Here is a 22,214-nt window from a genome sequence, read left to right as displayed (position 1 = left end):
GTGGTATTGTCAGAATAGTAGTGTTTACAAAAACTCCCCACTAATGCAGCTTGACATTAACCTAACTTGTGACAGCATTTTCGTGGCAAGATTAAATAGCAATAAAGCAAAAGCAAACAAACAGGTAGGCGCATTACAATCGGAACACCGACTTCAACAACCAAAGCCAAAAAAAACAATGCACACGGCAACGCTTGTATAAAATTTCAAGCCACTCACTTAGAAAGCCCACAAAAAGTGGCTGAACGGGCCATTCATGAAAAGCAGGTAAGAATACTGAATACCTTTCGCACAAGAACCAAACCATGCTCATGTATGCAAGGTGCTCGATCGATCGATCGATCGATTGATTGATTGATTGATTGATTGATTGATTGATTGATTGATTGATTGATTGATTGATTGATTGATTGATTGATTGCGGTATCATTTTTGAAACGGGGTGATGATGTGTCATCTTACCAAGAAAAAAACTAATATATCTATGTTCTATACTCTTGGTTTCATACTAGCGCTGCTCGAGGGCAAACACAAAATACTTAATTTTTTCTGTTGCAGGTGTTAGCTGCCCTAGGCATTATTCCCCCCTCTGCTTTTCACCCACCAGCATTCTAATCTTCCTTTTAGTCGTTTCGGCAGCCTTGAAGTTAACTCCCTCTGTTCTACCCTTAAATCTTAGGGCTTCTGGAAGCTGAATATTTCCCTCTTGAAGATTTGGATGAATACACTCACATTTTAAAAATATGTGGCGCATAGTGTTCATTTCTTTTCCACAGACCACGCATACCACCTCATTTTCTGTATACTTCCCCACAAAGCTCTTAGTTCGCAAGCAACCTGCTCTAGCCTCAAAAAGCAAAACACTGCCCTTGGAATTATCCTAAAAATTTACCTTTCTGATGCCCAATTCCTCTGCCCTGTACATCTCTAACGACGTTTTAGCTTCCACTTTCTCTCTCCATTTACTGTCATTTTCTTTACTTTCTTTTTTTTGCAAGAACAGCACGGATGTAAAAAGTTCCTGAGGATTCAGAACTTCCCTGTGTGTATACACATATTAAACAAATGGGTTTTTCGAAAATTTGATCCAAACACAAATGCTGTTTCAGATAATGGTGAGTCGTACGCCCAAAGCAAAATTATATGCAAGACTTTAAAAGGGGTGCGTTTCCATTTCAACTGGTCTGTTAGATAACCAAACAATTTGTTCTCAAAGTTTTAGTCCAAAGAACTTAGCTTGTGCCAACGCTGCCCAGTTATGCTTTACAATGCCTGCAAGCATGAACTAAGCTAGGCACATGAATCGATGGTAACTTGTCATTTTCTGCTTATTTATTGGAGTTGAAAAAAATAACTTTAAACAGGCCAGACAAAAAGCCGTGCAAAACCAAATCGGAAGAAACAGAGTCCAGCTTTGAGGACGAGGCATGCGTGACGAGAAGAGTTCTTCAAAAACGAGCCTCTGGGAACGACCAAACGGGGTTCGAAAACCCCCGAGCTTCAGCAGCCACTTACGCATGCTAGCCACAGGCCACCGGCACTGCGTCGAAGCAAGGAACAGCGTGGCAAAAAAGCGGCGAATCACATACTTCGCTGTGGCAGCGTCCTCAGGGTGTGTGGTCAGTGTGGTTAAGTGGGCGGAAAAAACGTGGCAAAAAGGGACAAGGGAAGCACGAATAATGTGCCACGGCACCCGACAAGTCTCGTTACATTTCCGGCAAAGTGTATCTACCCATAATGCTGTTAGTTCAGTGCTGCCTGAACATGTCGAGAGACAGCCAATGCAAGTGAAATTCACTGATGGAGTGACAGAATTGTCTTCTCTCTTTGTGGTGGCCATCGAAGGCTCTTTTTTTGTCACAGGGCTCTTTTTTTGTCACAAGGAGCCATGCAGACAAAATACAAGTTGGTTTTATTCGCAAGATTTCGTGTTTTATAGTGCCCCCAGCGATTGTCCAGCAGCAAATGATGCCATAATCACTGAGAAATTAATCGGTTTAGGCTAAAATTTTGATTTTCCCGCCAAATTGTGTGTTTTCGGGACATCAGCAAAGAAGCCATAAGTGCACGTATTCAAACTGCATCATTCGGCTCTGCAGCCTTACTTGCCGTCAGTCCTCCCAGATGGCGCTACCATACTCATCCACAGTTGTCCGCCGCTGCTTTGTTTTTGACCGCATTTGCACCTGGCTTGTTTTTGTTACTGTAGAAAGTAGTAGTTTCATGAAACATAGTCTATGCTCGACAAACAGGGTCACGTAAGACAACGTCGCTTATGCCAATCGGCCAGTGTCATGCCAGACAACTCCAAAGCAGCGGCCTGCTGTGCAGCTAAAACAAGCATAGTGCGCCCAGTACCAACAGCAGTGCGCATCGCTACTTCTATTCTTATGTGTATTTTCGCAATTTTCTTTGTTTACCCCAGCATTCTTACTGCTGTAAAATGAATATGCATCACAATTAAGCACAAATAGCTCGTTCGGCAAGCTTATAAGCTGTGCCTAATTTGCGTTTGCTTTTGCCCGCCTCAACCAATCGCACAGCTGGACATATGACATCATAGGTTATGTTGCGGGAAATGAGCTAGTGGGTCGCATGGCCATTCCCTTTTTTCCCGATTATGTAGCTTATTTGAGCGAAGTGTGCGTTAAAAGTGGTGTCAGTATTATTTTAACGAAGCAATCTTTCGAATGAGCCAAACGTGTTTCGTCTGCATGGCCCTTTAAGCTCTTGACGATGACGGATATTGTGAACTGGAAGAGCTCACACATTGCGAGCCTTGTTAAAATGGCCCCTTATCATGCATCTTTTAACATTTCTAGCTTCACCTCGAGTGAGACTGCCCTCCACTTCATTAGAGCACCATTGCGCTCTACGAAGAGTTATTGTGCACAACTGGCCTGACTCTGTCGCTAAATGCAACTACAAAGCAAGAGCAGGCAGCAAAGGCAGAACGGATCGGCTCGGATCAGATCGGCTATCAATACTGCTAATCATGATGCCAGTGCTAGAACGGGCACAGTGCCTGCTTGCAGAGCTTTTGGAACGAGCTCATGCCGGATGATTCAAAAGCATGTTTTCATCATTTGTTCAACAACCACTGCTTTTTTTAATTAATTCTCTAACAAACTTCCCCCAAAAAAACACCCCAGACAGCCATGGCTTGATTATTACAATCAATATGCAAAGAAAAACTACTTACTATATGCACTTTTTTTTTTCAATAGCTCCTATGGGAAAATTTACAGTTCTAGAAAAAACAGTCATTACAAGCAATGAATTGTTATATATGGGATCGCTATAAGTGGACTGTGCAGTAGTAGTGAATGCCGTCGGCTGGACTTGTTTTTATTAAACTTGTGATAAGCCGGGGCCCAAGTCGTGTAAATCCCTTCCTGTCTTTTCGCAATGGACAATATTACTAGACGGAACGAATGGCTCAAGCAAAAGTTCCACGCCTTTCGAAAGCAGCTGTTCCTTAATTAAATAGTACTCCTACAATAGTTAAAATTTTCTAGCAGTTTGAATGCCGCCTTTTTCTGACCTCTTGTTTTTCTTACAGTGACAGTTTTCAACTGAAACATTGTCGTTTAGAATTTCTTGCTGGCCAGTTGTGATTCCATAGTTCCCAATAAATAAGCTACACCACGCAAATATGCTTTTTTGTTTTTCATTTAGACCTTAACGTTAGCTGCAGAGTTCGGCCATTATGACCGGTGAAGACTTCACAATGCTTGCTAGCTAATCCCAACCAACTGATGTCTGCACCGTTCAATATGACTCTACAAGAACACAAACTCACAGACCTAAAGCAAGCTTTTTTTAGCACAAAGGTAGCTTTGTTTTTAAACCAGTAAGGTTGAGTTCGTGCGCTCTATGTTTGCTACTAGCTTAGTGTGCTAACAGCTCGCTATGCAAATAGTAGGCCCAGCATTTCTCACAGGGCACTAGGAATTCCTTCACACTTTGTGGAAAAATGAAAAAGAAAGAATGAAGAAAGAGAGATTAAAAAAGAGAAGAAACTGTCACCCACCTGGCCGATAGGTTTCTTGGGAGACTCCTTGGCAGCGAAAGCCACTTTCGCACTGGGCGGATCACTGTCAGAGCCCGCACTATAACGAAAAGAAAATTTTATCCTTTGAAGCTGAAACAATGGCCTGTGCAAAGCTACGTTAGGCCCAAACAATGGAAATCTCTGTTTGGGCAAGCATTGAACAAGGCACAAGAAATGTCGCAAGAAAAGATGCTGCGCTAAGATGCTTTGCTGAGCTACTTTCCTTCACAGGGATATGCAATCAAGTAACGACATTAAGAACACAAACTCTGCAACTTGTTTGTTTTTTTGTATACGGTGTAGACCGATTATAATGCCTGTCGCGGAAGCCGCAAAAATCCGCACTATAAGCAGGACTGCACTATAAACAAAACATGTGCAAATTCAACCATATCACATGCTAACTTTCAATCATTCTTTGTTCGTCACTCGAATGAAAGCCATTTAAAAACAGAGGTTCAGTCTTTCTTCTTTTTTCCGTATCACACGGTGCTGCATGGTTTTACAGATTGCAAGTGCGGCTTTAACTTATACTTTGTGCTTATTTTATGTTCTGATCCACATTTCTTAGCGTCTAGAAGAGCGGAAGCTGCAGAGAGGGAAGAAGCCTGGCTTATGCCGGCGCGAATCCTTCTTTTTTGTGACCCTAAAATGATGACCCGGCTCGTCGATCAGCGAACCCGCCAACAAACCGCATTATAAACAGTATTGTGCTCCCGGCAACTGCATTATATGCGGTTTGCTTATGCACACAGTTCTGTATCCGCACAATATTTGGTCCGGCACTTCAAGTGGTTACGTTACAAATGGTCTACACTGTATATATATTTATATATATATATACATACACATATACACACATACAGCACGACTCTGCAGGAAAATTTGGAATGCACCAAAAACAGAAAGGCATATTTAGGGTAAATCAGTTGCAATTAAATGTTTTAAACGTGAAGCACGTAAATTAGACACAAATATCTGCAGGTCTCCTAGTTCAAAAACCGCGAAGCAAATGCGCTGATTTTTGGTACAACTATTACTTCAGTGGTTCTGCACAAGGTCATGCACATTAACTTAGACGGCCATGAAGACCAAACACAAGTTTGGCTCACTAAAAAGACTGCTTTGCCCCGATAAAAATGGTACATATTATATCGCAAAAAATTAAAAAAAAAATAACAGAGATATTAAAGAAAACATGCGAAGCAATGGCCACACCCCGGCCACTGTCCGGCGATCGCTCTACGACATCAAGGAATCTCGTCTGTGCAATGGGCGGCCGCTGACCTAAATTATTGCTAAGAAACATGACTGGGCCATTGTAGTGGGGCCCCTAGTTTCATTTGATCGTATCACTTGAATGCTAACGTGCACTTAATACTCTGATAACTGCATTTCTAGTGCTGCCCCATATTGCGCCCCTGTAGCGCAAAATTTGAAAGTTTGAAGTTTGAAAACTTGAAAGGGACAGACAACCAATTTTTGTCGAGTAAACGTTCTCTATCCCAAATGAAAGGGCATCACTTAAAGCACCTTAATAAGGAACAATTTTGCTGATAACGCCCTAGAACTTTTTAATTAAATAGAAATTTTTAGATCTACAAGCCGTATGTGTCCTCCCAAAACTAATGCTGGCAATCATGGCGTACAGTAGCGGGGCAACATACTTTTGTCTGTATGCGAGAAGAAAAGCTGTATTTACAAGCTTATCCCCAGCTAACAAAGTGTGAATCGCAGGCTTTCGTATTCCTTTATGTGTTCTTTTTTATATTCACTAGTCTGTTCTGCACGAAGGCACCATCTGTTGGGATGGAAAATAGGCAGAATCTGGCTTCACATTATGGAGGTCGGCAGCTCGTTTCTCCCCGAGCGCATCCTTCTTTTCTTTTTCTATTTTTTTAAGCTGCCAATGGCGTTTTTGGAAACTGAAATCGAATATTTTGTTAGAAGAAACGCCCCTGACTCCGATAGAATCGTCAAAGCTTTTTCACGGGGTCTGCCGTTGATTCTGTTAGCCACACTGAGAGCAACCCAGCGGCAACGGGTGGTGTGTCTTAAAAATTTTCAAAATAATGTTTAAAAGTACATATACAATTTAAACTTACACAAACACTTGTGTTAAAAGGTTTTCAATAAGTGAATAAACGTTTCACCAGTTAAAGTAGCTGCTAGGTTTGCAGGTCACGTGACTGGGACGCGTATTGTAGTGTCAAGTCTCTACCTCACGAACCGCCACCCTTCCAATTTCAGAAAGTCTGGTGCCAAATTAAAATTACTTCCGCCACTTTGTTTATAAATTGCTTGTGGTTACCCCGCTGTATGAAATGCTGGCTTTAATATAAGCTAGAGAACATATACTCGACTAAAATCGGTTGTCTGTCTCATTAATATTTCTTGCATTTTTGGGGGTTAAGAAACCGTCTTTCGTGGCTGGAATGTAGCTGAGCGATTTCACCACAAAGTAGTTCCTTCAAATTGAACACAGCTGTCCTTTGATTTCACGGCGCCTTTAAACGTTTAAGGGTGGCAGCAAAGCTGATTGTCTCGTCGGCAATGATGAACCCACCTGGAATTAGCTTGGGCACTTGAAGAAGACGACTCCTGAGTCCTGGATTTGCTTCCCCTGTCGTGCAAGTGGTTTCTCTTCAAGTCCTGCGTAAACAGCAACCGAAACAAATTAGGCACTTGTAGAAATGGAATTCTCACACGTTGAAACTTTTATAAAGGTATTTTAAACCTCGAGTCGACGTTTTGAACACCCTTTGTTTGAACATCAACCAAGAAATTGTTAGAACACCACAGAACAATTAATCTTATGCAGCTTCATTCATAATTTCTGGTATCCTGGCAACCCTTTTCAAACGATAAGATTTTATATATATATATATATATATATATATATATATATATATATATATATAGAGAGAGAGAGAGATATAAATTTTGTATACAAAAACGTTTTTTTTACTATCTAAACTGAACCCTCACTTATAATCGTGACCACCTCATAATAGAATAAATACGGTAATTCTTTTATTCTTATTCCATCATTAAAATTCTGTCAAAGCAGAATAGTTCAAAGAAAGTCATTGTCTACAAAGTGAACTTTTTGCGTATTAGCACTTATGGGTGGTAACTGTCTCCACGGGGTGTCGGAAATCCTTCCAGTACGAGAGATTTCGTTGAAGTGGCAACTGTTGTAGCGCAATTAGACTACGCAACAAAGCCTGTGGCCATAGAATTGAAATAAATGTGTGCAAAAGGACAACTTCACGATCAAAAACCGGAGCGGAGGCAAAATTATGGCTAGCATGCGTGACCCCTGGGCTTCCCAATGCAGTGCTCGCACAGTCGCCAATAAAACATGCGGGCTTCGGTGGCCGCCGACAATACAGACAGTCCCTGAAGGTGACGGAGTGCTGCCTAGGCAAGCAGCAACTCCTGCTTTTTTTTTTTTTCTGTCCGTAAGTGTGTCATCTATGTTATCATCTTATCACATCACCTTCGTCTGGAGTTCAGTGTTCTTTCTCCCTCTTGGATCAGATATGCCGTAACTCAAGATTGCAGTTCCATAAAAAATAAAGAGAGAGAGAGAGAGAGAGAGAGAGAGAGAGAGAGAAGAGAGAGAGAGAGAGAGAGAGAGAGAGAGAGAGAGAGAGATAGAGAGAGAGAGAGAGAGAGAGAGAGAGAGAGATAGAGAGAGAGAGAGAGAGGAAGAGAGGAGAGAGAGAGAGAGAGAGAGAGGAGAGAGAGAGAGGAGAGAGAGAGAGAGAGAGAGAGAGAGAGAGAGGAGAGAGAGAGAGAGAGAGAGAGAGAGAGAGAAAGGGGGGGGGGGGGGAGAGGGTTCAACTCTGTGTTGCCACAAAATGGCAGTTCCACTGACAGCAGTACAAAGGAGCACTGCACGGTACTAGCTTTTTTCCTGTGTGAAAAGCCGAACAGGGGCGCATGCAATCTGCCACAGCTTATTGACCTCTGATTAGCGCTAAGATTGCATGCACAGCATTGTGCACACACCTGCGACCTTTTGTGCAATCAGCTTTTACTCAGAACTGAGAGGAAGAGAACTGAATCGAAAAGCAGCTAAGCTAGTACTGTGCAACAACTGCCCCTCGCTTCCTTTTCTAGTTTCTTTTTTTTCTCATTGTTTCTCCAGTTATTGAAACAAAGTTTTCTATGCCTCTTTGATAGTGTCTGGCACACAGCGAAATGCACTACAGGAAAACCAACTTTACACAAAGGCCTCAACAAGAAAATGATTTCCGTAATCGGAACCGAACCTGGGTCCCTCAAGTTATGAAGCCAATGTCTATCCCATTGCGCCATTCCAACATCAGATTCAATAAAGGCAATCTCTTTAATACGTGTCTTCATTCATCGTAATGATTACTCCAAGATTACTCACAGCGATCACTCCACTACATTCATTCTCACCTTGACTTTGACACTCCACCATTTGAATAGTTTGCAAAAAAGCTTTGTGTTTCAACCATCGTCGCCGTTAGACGGAGGGGTGTTCGAATTTTATTTTAATCTATGGTTCCGGTTCCTTCACCCTCACACCCATACAATGGTGTACTACTCAGGAGTTTTCCTCTGGCCTCTTCACTAAACACCAACTTACAGTGATATTGCTTATGACAAGTTTTCATTACTGTAAAGATGATAATATAAGGATAGTTTGGTGTAAGAATGTAAGGATAATGTAAGAATGATAAGGACAGGGCAGTTTTCATCACTGTAAGGATGATAATGTAAGGATAGTTTGGTGTAAGGATGTAAGGATAATGTAAGGGTGATAAGGACAGGGCAGTTTTCATCACTGTAAAGATGATAATGTAAGGATAGTTTGGAGTAAGGATGTAAGCATAGTGTAAGGATGATAAGGTCAGGGCAGTTTTCATCACTGTAAGGATAATGGTGATGCATCATGCCTCACACACAGATATTTTTCTGTGTCACACTTGGCGTTGACTGTGTCAACACCTTGCACACATCCTACTCCAAAACGAGAAAGCCATGCGACAGCGCATTGGAAGCAGCGAAACCAGCCGTACCTCAATCTTGGGGACCTTGAGGGTGACCATCGGCGTGCGCTTCCCCATGCCAGGACCAAACAGCCTTCTCTCGCGCGGGGACTGGCTCCCCACATCGGGACGGACGTCAGATGGCGCGTGGCTCCCACCTGCTCCGGACACGGCAGGCCCAATGGGGTGCTTCGCTGCCGACTCTAAAGAAAAGAACAGGAAAAGGTTTGTAGTACCAGCATAGAGACCTCTAAACGGGGGGGGAGGGGGAATGGCTGCCTTCTTTAGCAATTCCCAAAGGCTCTTAAGTGAGGTGCCCCAAGCTAAAAGCTGTGCAATTTGAAACACAAGAGGTGAGAAGCAATTTGGCAGGTGCAAAGTTAGACGAGAAAGCGAGGTAGGAGTAGCAGTATAGTAGCATGTGCATTTTTATGATGCAAAGGCAGCTAGGACCAAAGAACGTTGACACAAACTTTTGTCTGCGCTCTTCGCACATCGACAACACTCACTTAAAATATCTTCGGTATCGGTGTAATGCAGTTAAATTTGTTACTGTGAGGGTGTAGACAGTCCTCACCCAAAGCATGAAAGTGGGCCAGATAAAATACGGCAATGATTAGTGTGTGAGAAAGCAAGGTTGATTGACTGATTGTAGGGTTTAATGCGCCAATGCAATGCAGGCGATGAGGTGCACCGTAGTGGAGGGCTCTGGATTAATTTTGACCACCTGAGGATCTTAAACGTGCGCCGAAATCTCGTACATGCACAAGGGCGTTTGTACTTTCCTCCTCCATCAGAAAAGCGGCCGCCGCAGCCGGGAATCGACCCCGCGTCCTTATGCTCAGCAGCGCAACGCCATAGTCACTGAGCCAACGCGGCAGGTTTTCCTCTAGGATAAAAAAAGCTGCACTGAGAAAGATTCTGAAGATGACTCGAGGCCATATTTTCACGCATGCAATTTGTGAAATACGCAATAATTACGTTCTCATAAAATTTAATTAAGGCAGTTACTGCAAATTCAGTGCTATACTCTGCATACTTCATGCTCTGATTTTGTAAGACACACTGAAAAAGTGCATACAGCAATAAAATTTCACATTACCACTGTTTCACTTTAATTGGGCTATACTACGTGTCTCAAACATAGAATCAGAATTGTAATATTTTCCTGGGATGTAGAAGCAGGAAGGCTTGGCCTAACGGTGATGACAGCTTGAGTGCAAAACTGTAGCAACACATACTCACTATCATCAAACCTTGTGCCCTGCAACTGCCCCTTGTAAATTTTCGCACCCCACGCCCCAGCCTTCTTGCCTATGGCATTCTCCGAGGCCCCAACAGGCACAAAATTCAGCACCTGTTCAGCAGTCACTTTACTCCTAGAAAAAGATATTTAGAGCCCCTCCACCACTGTGAAGATGGAGGGCCAGTGAAGCTTTATTGGTGGGTAACTGTAGTGAGTTATGCATGGTGACTTCCTATGTCCACTAAATAAGGACAAATACACATAACTTCCTTAGAGGTAATTATAATTCACTTCAGGATAGTTTTGATCAAACAAAGGTGACAGCCGTTTTCTGTAGCTACGCTTCCCCCATATACATGGATATGTGTATAAGTGGACATGTATACTAACAGCAGTTAGGAATTGTGTAGTGTTCACAACTTCACCGGTAAACTAACTGCGACAAGTAACCAAAACTCGGTGTAATGATAGAGTCGTCTTCGCGGCCAATTTTAGTACGATTTTTCCGAGGTACCCACATTAGACTGAGCGCTACAGAGCTTTTTACGCTAGCTCTAAAGTGAGCGTGTACTCTTAGTCGGAGTGACTGGATAAGTGCATGCAATTTTGGTCAGAACCTAACGCAAGACCAGCTTACACAATATCCACCAGTTGCAAAACTCCCTGTAGGCCCTATGTACCAAAAACGGTCCACGGTTGGCCCCCGCACTGAAGACAAATGGGGACAAGTAGACTAGCCCTCCCACCTGCCAGCAGAAAGTAGCACTCAAGTGCTTGCACCTGCTGCCGTAAAAGAAAAACCACGGAACTAGAAGTAAACATTACCAATGTGATGTTTTCTAATTTAAAAAGCAAGGTTTAACTCTTTCGGGACCGCCGGAAAAAGTGATGAAAAAGGGAGGTCTCAGTACAAATTTTTTATTACATAAAGGAAAGGCACCATCCTGCCTTAGCATATACCAAAATGCAGCTAATTATATGTTCTTTCACATACAATACCTAGTTTTACTTCAACACTGACGATAGAACCAGGAAAAAATCTGAAGTAAGAACTTCGTAAAAAAACTACAGAAAAAGATAGAAAAAAGCGTAAATATAAGAATATTAAAAAGAATAAAATTACTTCAGGATATACAAAACTTACACAATGCTTTGCTTCTTTATCGCGAAAGTTTGATGCGGCTGGGTGTAACTGGTTCTTTGTTTTGTGTGACCTCTATGGCGCTAGGGCCATGGCTACGTCGTCGCCCAGTTACACGCCAGGCTCTCGTCTCGGGAAAACTTGATCCGTTTCTGCGCTGGTGGAAGGAGATCACACCATAGGTAGTTAACACCCTAGCGAACAAATATAAACCAGCCAGAACATATTTCGAGCGCACATACCTACTCCAGACCAACTGAAACCGAAACCAACACCCACCTTTGGAGCGCAATTTGATGTTCCAGGCTAATCGACACCCGAATCCTCACTCGAGCTGAAATCCGACTTCTAAAGCCGCATTCCAACTCTTCACTGCCACTCTCATCGTTAAAATCAACAGTAGAAGGCGAAGATATGCGAGACAAGACGAGGCGGATTTCTTAACGCGCTCGCGCTAGTATGACGCCATGTTTGTTTACATTCGAAACCACTGCCTGTCAGAATAAAATATCTGATGTGTTGCCGCCAGGCGATAAAAAAAGAAACTCCACAAAAGAAAAACTCCAGTTTTCAAACTATCTCCTAGATGTCGCTAGGTGTTCCATCGAGCGAAAATTTGTATTCTGCAGGCTCGCGAAACCATCGATCATATGTGATCGATGGCCTATGGAGCAGTACCGAAAAAGTTACATTATTAAGTTGTGTTATTAAGTTACTTTTTAGCAAAGTTCAGTCTTTGTCCACTAAATGTGGCACCATTTAGCGGCACCATCAGCTTCAACAAAGCAGGGGTGCGCACGCGACCTTGATTCCAAGGTGGAGTCTCGCCACTGGTGTATATTGAAAAACACTGGCGCAAGACAGCTTCACTTTAAAAAGAGGCACACACACACAGCGAAATCCCAACTCACCGCCTGTTGCCAATCCTCTGGCCTCCCTGAGGCGCGACGAAAGCGTCCCCGCCATGCCAAACGACCTGCCCACCAGGGGAACGACCGCAGAGTCCGACGAAGTCCGCGCCTTGGTCACCACGGGTGCGGCGGCTTCCGAAGCCCCATGCGCAGCCGACTCATGCTTCTTGCTATCCGGCTGCTCGACCAGCTTGGCTTCCGGCTCCTTCCCGTCCTCCGCGCTCGCCGGAGAGCCTTCCGCAACGGTCAGCTTTCCGCCAGCGCCGTGGCAACCCGGGTCGTGGGAGACCGAACGGAACACCGTGTCTTTCTTCTTGGAGCCGCCGCCAAAGAGGCCGGGGATTCCGCCCGCGACTAGGTCTTGCAGACTGACGGGGGCCTTGGTGACCGTCGGGGACGCGCCGCTGACCGTGGCTCGCCGGTGGATGGCGGCCCGCGACCGGGGAGGGAAGACTTGGGCGCGGATGGAGGATGGTGCCGCGACCGATGCAGTTGCCGTCGAGGTGGCACTCTGCACGGCCGCGTCTGGCAGGAAGGCTGAATCGTCATCTTCCACCTCTCGAAGCACCACCCTGGACAAGCACCCAACAAAGAAGTGAAAGAAGTGTTTGAACTAGACTTCTTCTTTTTGTGTCTGCATGTGCGTGTGTCCCGGCACAAAAGCTATATCTGGGATATAAGGCGGACTGTAGTGAAGGGCCACAGATTAGTACAGACCACTCTGTGTTGTTGAAATATTGTACACAAAGATGTCTTCGCTTTTGCCTCCCAGAAAAATTCTGGCTCGGCAGCCGAGAATTAAAAACGTGACCCTACTTTGAACAGCGCAACGCTTCAGCCACCAAATCACCGTGGTGTTTGATGAAATGGTGTCTGGTCAGGTAGAGGCCTGTTAGTCAGGAAAATGATTACTAAGCGAAGCGGTTACAGCTATATTGTTTGTTATATATCAGTAACAAACAAGCAACTTGGTATGTTGTTTGTAAGAAGCTGCCATAAAGGAACTTGCAGGGACAACAAGAATGACCTGGAAATCTAAGTGCGATTGCTTTTTTAATTCCCCAAGAAGTACCTCAGCCACAACACTGCACTCACAAGCAAGCAACTCTGCTGCATTCTAAATAGACAGGCAACAAGTAAGCTCTGGCCATTGCCATGCCAAGCCAAGCCAAATAAGAATCTATTTTGACCGTGTAGAGCCACTGATTTGATAAACTTTGGCCAGCTTATTTTTTCATCGCAAAACAAGAAAAAAAAACTGAAAATAGAACAACTTCAGTTCAAGCAATTTCATGAGAACCGATTCTTACCACAACAAGGTTTTCTTCTATTATACAGGTCACTTCTTTCTCTTCAGCCTTCCAACAGTACAAATCCAGCGCATCGAATTAGTGCCCAAAAACCTTCCCACTGGACAGTGAAAATCTCTCTCTCTCTCTCTCTCTCTCTCTCTCTCTCTCTCTCTCTCTCTCTCTCTCTCTCTCTCTCTCTCTCTCTCTCTCTCTCTCTCTCTCTCTCTCTCTCTCTCTCTCTCTCTCTCTCTCTCTCTCTCTCTCTCTCTCTCTCTCTCTCTCTCTCTCTCTCTGCTTCCCTCATTCCTGCCTTTCCCTCTCCCTGTGGTGTCGTGTGACCAGCTGCAACATGAGTGTTCAGGCTGCTAAAGGTCAGAGGTCAAATTGGGCTTGCCTTGGGCTTGAGGGCTCCTGGGGCGTTTTGTTGGGAAAGACCTCCTCTATGTTGACTGGCTGCACACCGTTTTCCGGCCACATGACCTTGCCATAGGTGACCTTCTTCAGGGGTATCCTGTAGGGCCTCAAGACAATCACCTGCACATGACGGGACAGAATATCAGGGGAGTCACATCACAGAAATGGGACGAGAATGCACCCAAATTAAAAAACGAGGGACTCCCCCAAACTGAAGCCAAGTAACAGTAACGCGCTTCACAGTCAGTAGCCGAAGAAATTTAGTGACACATGTAGCCTTCTTGGCTTGTGATTCCAATGTGGGGTGTGAGATTGGTTGTTCTGAGACATCATGCCTAGGGACTTCTTTAACACTTCCGTGACCGTGGAAAAATCGATTGGTTTTTGGCAGTCCAGGAAATATTTGTTTCCCTGCCAGAGCAAATGATTGATGCGAAAGTGCAAGGTACGAAATGATAGAGCAAGGATAGGGCTTTCCAAAAGTAATAATTTCAAACAATAGATTTATTAAGAATTTTATAAACAATTATCAAGACAGAAAAAGTAACAAATAGAAAATAAAATTGATGAAAACATCAATGCTACTTTGCATATGGTACACACAAAAAAAATTCGGGAAAATACAATTTGAACATAAGGCCCTTGTAGAATATTACTGCAAATATGAGCTCTGTAAATACAACAGTTATTTACATACATACGAAAATAGGAAACTAGTGCCCATCTGTTGTTTTTGGGTAGCCCAGGAAATAATTTTTTTTTTCTTTCCACAGAAGATGATTGCTGATGGCTGATAAGCACGACAGTTGTGGACACCTATGCTGCATTCCAATTCGAGGAAAGCATGATAGATGGCTTACGAAGCAGTCCAAAGTGACAAGAATTGGAATGGCGCAGTTGGCCACCACCACAAAAGAAAACATTGTTGTAGCATGTTAAAAAACTCAAGCCGCAGTTTTGCAAAAAATAAAAATATTGTTATTATATACTAACATTACGTAATTTACAAAGTAAGAAGAAGCCTCTTCACAACTACTAAATTACACGAAACATTTAAATTAAAGTACAAGTTAGCTTGTCAAAGTTAGCTTGTAGACAGCAAGGTAGCGTGCATTGCTCTTGACCTCGACAATGTCTCCGCGAAGCAGTCTTTGTTGCTGGCTGCGTTTGAATCGGGACGGAGCTTAACACGGCTGACTGTCCACGAAGACGGAAATGAAGCCGTCTAAACAAAAAATTGCAATGCACCCCTGGTGCCCGCGGAGAAGTGCTCGATGAGCCTAATAACACTATCGCGTTGAAAAGGGTGAGGAAAGCCAACATTCAGTGCCGAGAAAAAGGAACCCCCCGACTGACCTGTCCGAGGATGTTGGTGTGGCGGGGCCTCTTCTTGAGGGTGAGCAGGACCTCAGTGGGGTGCTCCTGGAGCATGTACACCAGGTGCTTCAGCTGCCACCCCACCTGGAACATTTTTCGTAAAAAATTAACGCCGTTCCACTCAGTGTGAAAGCTGTCAGAAGTGCACAGCAGTGATTTGCCATAATGGGCCGTAGCACTGTTATCCGCCCACTGCTACCATTCAACGCAATTCAAATTTCCCGCCTTCGCAGTGCTCCCGCACCACCTGCCTGAAACTGCGCCAGCGGTAGTTCCGTTCTTTTTGTGCTTGCTTTTCCTCCCGCACGTGCCGGCGTTGCACTGCCACTTTTTTTTTTTCCGCTTACTGTCGTAAAAACCAACCCAACGAGCGTTCCTAACTAAATGAACGCGGGCACAGCCGGTTAATTACGCATATTTTGCTTCCGGTGTACCTGCAGCTTTCTTTGCGCTAAACAACGGGGAGATGTATGACAAGCGCCAGCGGTTCACGAGTTTCAAACGCTTATGACTATATAAACTGATTGGCTTTTGAAGCCTCTGGGTTACGCCGCGATGATGGAATGCCGTGTGGCTCTACGTGGGTCCAGCGGGCGAGCTATGACGACAAAACGAGCCCCTAAAGTGCTCTGCACTTAACAGAGAACAGGGAATGCGGGGGTGAGCATAAGCAGCCAGCACTGCATCTTGCTCAGGTTGCATCTGAGAGACTGACAGCTCCTCTATGCTGCCGCATATTCTCTCGTTCACTGGCCCCCACCGCTGCTTATTTTTTATTAAATAATTATTCCATAACTATTTTGTAATTATTCCGTACGTAGCTAGTAAAACAAACTTTCAATCTCTCATACCTGCAAAATAAGTCGTGATACTTAATTGAAACAAAACAAATTCAAAGGTCAAATTATTTACTTGGCGGGGGGATCACCCAGCGAAGCTGTTTCAGTTTCATTGGGTTGCACAGATTCACAAAACAGAGAGCCCGAAGAAACCTCAGCACTTTTTATGGGTTGTGAATGCGAAAAAGCATAAATGTCCAAGAGGACTGTGAATTGGGCAGCGCTGTTCTGTCGGTTACTTCTTTCTTGTGTCTTGTCTTTTGTGCGCTGATTGTTAAAGGGACACTAAAGGCAACCAGAAAGTTGGTTTCAAACAAAAGGCTGACCTCCCAAGGGCCATTTTAGTGTTGATTCGGTGCCAAAAGATGCCTTAATTGCTGAGAAATCACTAACAAAAAACTAATCAAGTGTGGCGCAAACAGCGATTGCAGTCGCTGTTTGCGCCACGATAAACCGGAAGTAAGCGAGGCAGCAGTGATGTATAGTGGTATAGAAGCAACCGAATACAGCGCTACCACATACCGAGCGGTTTGGTCAGTTTCTGTCAAATCAGTTGTGCTTTCCCCAACTCCCACTTCCACGTCCTTTGCTGCTCCAGACCACTAAGCAAAATGTTCCTTCGTGGGACCTGTAATCAGTACTGACGCTATGTTGAACGAAAAAATATTGTCCTTTTGATGCCCCGCGAATGTTGGCATCGAACCAACCGCTCATGCATAGCTCGCACGCTCCTTTGAAAAGCGGTACTGCCGCCCCATGTATAGATCTGTAGCGCCATCAAGCAGACATTGCACACGCAAGAAGACTTAAGCACTTCTGGTGCAAGCTGTGCGGTACAGCCAGTGGCGGCGGCCACCGTCTTCACGTTTTCACTATTTTTCATCTTAATTTTTAAAAAAAAGCTTCGCGTAAGAGTGGTATATTCGTGTTCTCGGTAAGCTAATCTATCTATCTAGCGTAACTTACTTTTTCACTTCAGCGGCTCGCCGCCTCATGCTACAGAACGCCACACAACATGAGACCGACTCGCCACACCCTCTCTCCCTACCATGATTTCTGTTCACGGAAACCTCCCAGCTCCGGAACCCCCCCGACGGGAACACATGCAGGGCATGCACACAGGTGCTATAAGTAAACAGCTTCACCGTAAAAAAAGTCATGGTACCCGCAATAAACATCTGAAAGTGGACTGCCACGGTCGAAATGGGAGATCTGGCCACCCCACGTCCAGCACAAATCGTGCAGCATGCCCGGGACTAAGAGGAGAGCGCGTACCACAGTCTGGTAGTTGATCTGGACGATCTCATCGCCGACATCGACTTTGCCGCACCGGTGACTGGGACTCTGGAACTTGACGCCGCCGACCACATGAATGCCCGAGTAGGAGGAGTTTATCTGCATGCCCTGGGAGGGACGCAAAGAAAGAGGACGGATTCGGGGTCAATTATCTTCACAAAGGAATTGGCAAGGACACCCGGTACGATGACATGCGACAGGTGTATTCATTTCTTTGGATGGCAGGCACACCGGCATTTCACCTACACTTCCCAAAACTTTCCGGTGTTACGTCACCAGCAACGAGCTCCTTTGAGAACTGTGTGCTCCCATATATCAGGATGGAATTAAACACAAATGTGCAAGCTGCAATGTGCTAAATGAAACAAGTACAACCAACTTCCATTCAAATCGGCAATTAAAACTTCGGGTCTCAATCTGGCTGCATAACACAATGTCCTTCGCATCAGTTAGCATTGCACGAATGCCACATCGCGAAATTTCACCGGTCTTCCCTCTATGGTGCAAGAAACAGGAGTAGGAGGAGGGATGAAACTCTTTTAATGCCAGAAGTAGGAACTACAAAACTTGCCGTGCGCATAAAAGCAGTCCCAACTACGTTCAAATTGGGCGCCCAATCTTATTGTTAGTTTGGCTACGACTTTTTTCCCCTCACTATTTCCCAACCTAGTTTTTTTTCTGTGCAACAACGGCAATATGAAATAGTGTGCTCACATTGAGGAAGTGCCGAAAGACTTAACAGTGAGCCCCCCCAAAAAAAAAGAGGGAGGGAACAATATAAAAATTAAAGCCGTTCCACTCAATGTGAAAGCTGTCAGAAATGCAGAGCAGTGATTCTCTATAGTGGGCTGTAGCGCCGTTTTCTGCTCACCGCTACCATTCAACGCAATTCAAATTTCCCGCCTTCGCAGTGCTCCTGCACCCCCTTCCTGCAACTGCGCCAGCGGGAGTTCCGTTCTTTTTGTGCTTGCTTTTCTTCCCGCACGTGCCGGCATTGCACTGCCACTTTTTTTTTCGCTTACTATCGTAAAAACCAACTTAACGAGCGTTCCAAACTAAATGAACGCGGGCACTGCTGGTTAATTACGCATAATTTGCCTCAAATGTGCCTGCAGTTTTCTTTGCGCTAAACAACGGGGAGATGTATGACAAGCGCCAGCGGTTCACAAGTTTCGAACGCTTATGACTATTTAAACCGCTTGGCTTTTGAAGCCTCTGTGGGACGCTGTGATGATGGAACGCCGTGGGGGCTCTACTTGGGTCCAGCGAGTGAGCTACGACGACAAGGCGAGCCCCTAAAGTGCTCTGCACTTAAACAAAGAAGAAAAAAGGTGGCGTACCCATTCCTCTTCCGTTTTCTTCTTGACCGTGGCTACATCGAGGGAGGCAGGCTGGATGATGAGGGAGTCATGGCACTCTTGGATGATGATATCACAAATGTCCGCCAGGTTGTAGCACTGGGTTCGGCAGGAGTACAGGTTATGAGCAACACAGATACTTGTAGAATTTTCACTTCTGCATTCGAAAATTCCTTAAAACCACTTATCACTTCTGCATTCCTTCTGGGTATTTTCCCCAGCCATGAAAAATGGCTTGAATGCACAACCACTTCGACAACTTATAGTGACTGGTTTATTGATTGATTGATTGATTGATTGTGGGGTTTAATGCGCCGAGGCTACGCCTGAGCTATGAGGCACACTGTAGTGGAGGGCTACGGACTAATTTCGACCACCTGGGGATTTTTAATGTGCACCTTAATTTCAACCCACAGGCGTTTTGCTTTTCGCCCCCTTTGAAAAGCAGCCACCGCAGCTGGGAATCAAACCAGGGTCCTTGGGCTCAGCAGCACAATGCCTTAGCCACTGCACCACCGAGGCAGGTTTCACATCCTTGTATTGCTCCTTTCTATTCCTTCTAGCCCCGACCACAGCCGTGACGAATGGCTTGAATTCGCAAGCACTTGGACTGCTTGCCCTAACAACAACGTATAACATGCAGTAGCAAATGAGGTATCATAAGTGAGAATGCCTTTAGTGCTCCCCTTGCCTCGAATCCCAAATGCTACTTTGAACTAAAAATGCCAACAAATCTCCGAACCCGTAGGCCAGTTACATGCAGCTTTTAGCAACTGACATGATGTGGCACACTGCCTCCCCACTTTGTATATACCTTTAAGCCAACCCCCCCTGTGTCATCTAAAAGTAATTTTAATCGAGAGAGTTTTTCTATCAATTACTGCAGCTGCGAAGATGAGTTAGCCGCAACTGGTTAAAAACAAAAGTGCCTCCAGAACAGCTCTCCCATCTCACACATGAGCTCCACTACTCCGCGTAACTGTTAGTATTTCGCTTCAAAAACTGTGTCCTCCCAACTGAAATAGCACTCAACTATTGCTCCGAGGGCTGGTGCAAGAAAGTAGAGATGTTGAAGCTTTGAATTCGAACTATAACGACTGAGAAAATAATCTATTCCAAGAAGACCAAATTCCTAATAAAGAAATTTATGTCATTTTGAAGTACAAATATCAACACTTCACTCAACCCGTTTTGTATGCGACTGGCACTATAGCATGCCAGATATTTGTCAAACAGACTTGCCCTAACTGCTGCTGTAATTTAAACTTGCGAGCTAAACTCCCATTACGGCTGTTTCAGGAAAGTCTACAATTGAGATGTGCTGCCACAATCCCTGACACCAGGAAAAGTGACATTGTACTGGTAGCATTGCCTCCGTTGCTTTAGCGGTGTTGACATACAGAGCCAGGAGACATAAACAACACCAAGGAAGATAAAAAGAGGCTCCTTCAAATATCGCCAACACAGGGCCAGTTACTGCCTAGGCACCATTCATTTGTGCAAAGAGCCGCAAGCTATTTGAACCCAGCCAAATTTTCAAAACTGAATGTGCTCTTCACACGAGAGTGTAGAACTCTTTGGTTCCAAACAAGTTTAAAACAACACCACTCATTCTTTAAACTCTGAATGAAAAGTACAAATACGGGGAACCATTTATTTTGCACTTGCATTTCTTTATTTGAAGTGAAAATCCTACCATTCAATGATTAAATTTTGTGCAAGAATCCTATTCCAGTCAAGGTTTATAGTTGAACCTCGTTATAACAAACACTGATATAGCGAATTATCAGCTATAGCGAACTAGATACGAACTTTGGTTGGTCACGCCTCATTTCAATGACACTTAGGGTACTCTTTTGTAACGAATGCGAGACTGTGAGAGCCGCGCGCACTATCAGACATAACGAAGAAATTTTTGACCAGTAGGCTGAGAAGCTACTTGGAAAAGCTTCCGGAGTAGAAAAGGCCCCTTTGTTCATGAGCGCTGTAGAAAACTTCGTCCCGCTCAGTTCTGTGAATTGCCACCCGACAAAGGTCACATCCTTCCTCGAAAAAATAGGAACGCAGACCTGTTTTGCAAATAAACTTTGTTCTGTTGTAATTTCCCGTTTCATGTTCTGGTTCATTGAGCTTGAAATTCCACAAGGAGAAAGATAAGGGTTACCTTGTTCATAGTAGGTTCAAAGATTCAAATAATGCGTTTTTGTATCCAGGATTTTTGTGGGAGCCGGATTACTGATTGTTTTGAACCGATTTTTAGCTCTACTGTTACAACGAATATTGGATATAACGAACTAAATTACTGTCCCGATACTACTTTGTTGTAACCAGGTTCGGCTGTATTTACATGCCTCTACAAAAAAAGCACCGACAGCTGGATGAGACAAAAGAGCTCTGCCGTCCGAATTTCTGTAACTTAAAAAGTTTGCCAGTTACCGTGCCAACAATTGCGACACAAGTAAGGGTGACTGAATCCTCGACACTCACGCTGCTTTGGATGACAGCGTACGGCTTGGCCGCAAAGTGGTCCCGCTGCGCCGTGGACGCCAGCTCAATGCCCAGTTTCAGCACTGCCTGCCGGATGTTGGTGTAGCGCTCCTGGCCTTCAAAGGGTGCCCTGAAAAAAGACACACACCCACAATCCCAACACACGCAATGTAGTCGGCGTTAAGACCCCGTGGACCACCTGAGAGCAACACGGGAGCTTTGCTGCTAGGTGCATACAGGAACCAGACGCTTTTGAAACCTGATAAAATGTGTCAAAAATGGTTTGACTGCTACTGAACTGTTTCAAACAGCCGTTTTAAAGGACAGAGAAATTACAAAAAGAAAAAAAAAAGAAAATTACTATCTCTTCCTAAAGAAAGTTGAGAAATAAGCGAAATCTTTCTAACATCAAAACTGTGTCAAAAGTGCATCGAAACCTTTGCTAAAAAGTGCATCCAACCCTCACTGAAACCGCCTTCAATCGATCGTCAAAGCTTCAAAAACCCAAATCAGAAATGAAGAACGAGCCCATGCGACGATTTCTCACGCACTGACTAAACACATCTTACAACAATCTAAATGTATACCAACAAGATACAGGTACACTACTGTACTCCTTGTTCATGAGTGATGCATGTATTGTCTTATCTGGAACAGTTCCTTATTCACAATTTTCAAGTAACCGTTCAGACACAACGCAAGCCCAGTTTCACGAACATGCCGTGTGTACAGAGATCTTATCAGAGCTTTTCAGTAGACCAACCGGCCTATG

At 44.4% G+C, this 22,214-nt stretch overlaps 1 protein-coding gene across 1 annotated transcript in view; it reads right to left on the bottom strand.

Annotated features, from left to right (window-relative positions):
• The window catches only part of LOC144152720 (uncharacterized), a 51,710-nt gene that overhangs the window by 19,625 nt on the left and 9,871 nt on the right, over positions 1-22,214 (bottom strand). Inside the window, exons 4-12 of the mRNA XM_077684126.1 lie at positions 21,443-21,572; positions 18,938-19,054; positions 17,577-17,705; positions 15,442-15,546; positions 14,066-14,205; positions 12,380-12,951; positions 9,112-9,284; positions 6,621-6,706; positions 4,034-4,112 (exon numbers count right to left, since the gene is read on the bottom strand). Of these exons, the coding sequence (XP_077540252.1) occupies positions 4,034-4,112; positions 6,621-6,706; positions 9,112-9,284; positions 12,380-12,951; positions 14,066-14,205; positions 15,442-15,546; positions 17,577-17,705; positions 18,938-19,054; positions 21,443-21,572 (1,531 nt within the window). The remainder of the gene's footprint in view (positions 1-4,033; positions 4,113-6,620; positions 6,707-9,111; positions 9,285-12,379; positions 12,952-14,065; positions 14,206-15,441; positions 15,547-17,576; positions 17,706-18,937; positions 19,055-21,442; positions 21,573-22,214) is intronic.

Source organism: Haemaphysalis longicornis, unplaced genomic scaffold (assembly GCF_048455015.1).
Source record: "Haemaphysalis longicornis isolate Haplotype H1 unplaced genomic scaffold, Haemaphysalis longicornis Haplotype H1 scaffold_9, whole genome shotgun sequence".
Taxonomy (NCBI): Eukaryota; Metazoa; Arthropoda; class Arachnida; order Ixodida; family Ixodidae; genus Haemaphysalis; species Haemaphysalis longicornis.
This window is presented reverse-complemented; position numbering and strand designations above follow the sequence as displayed.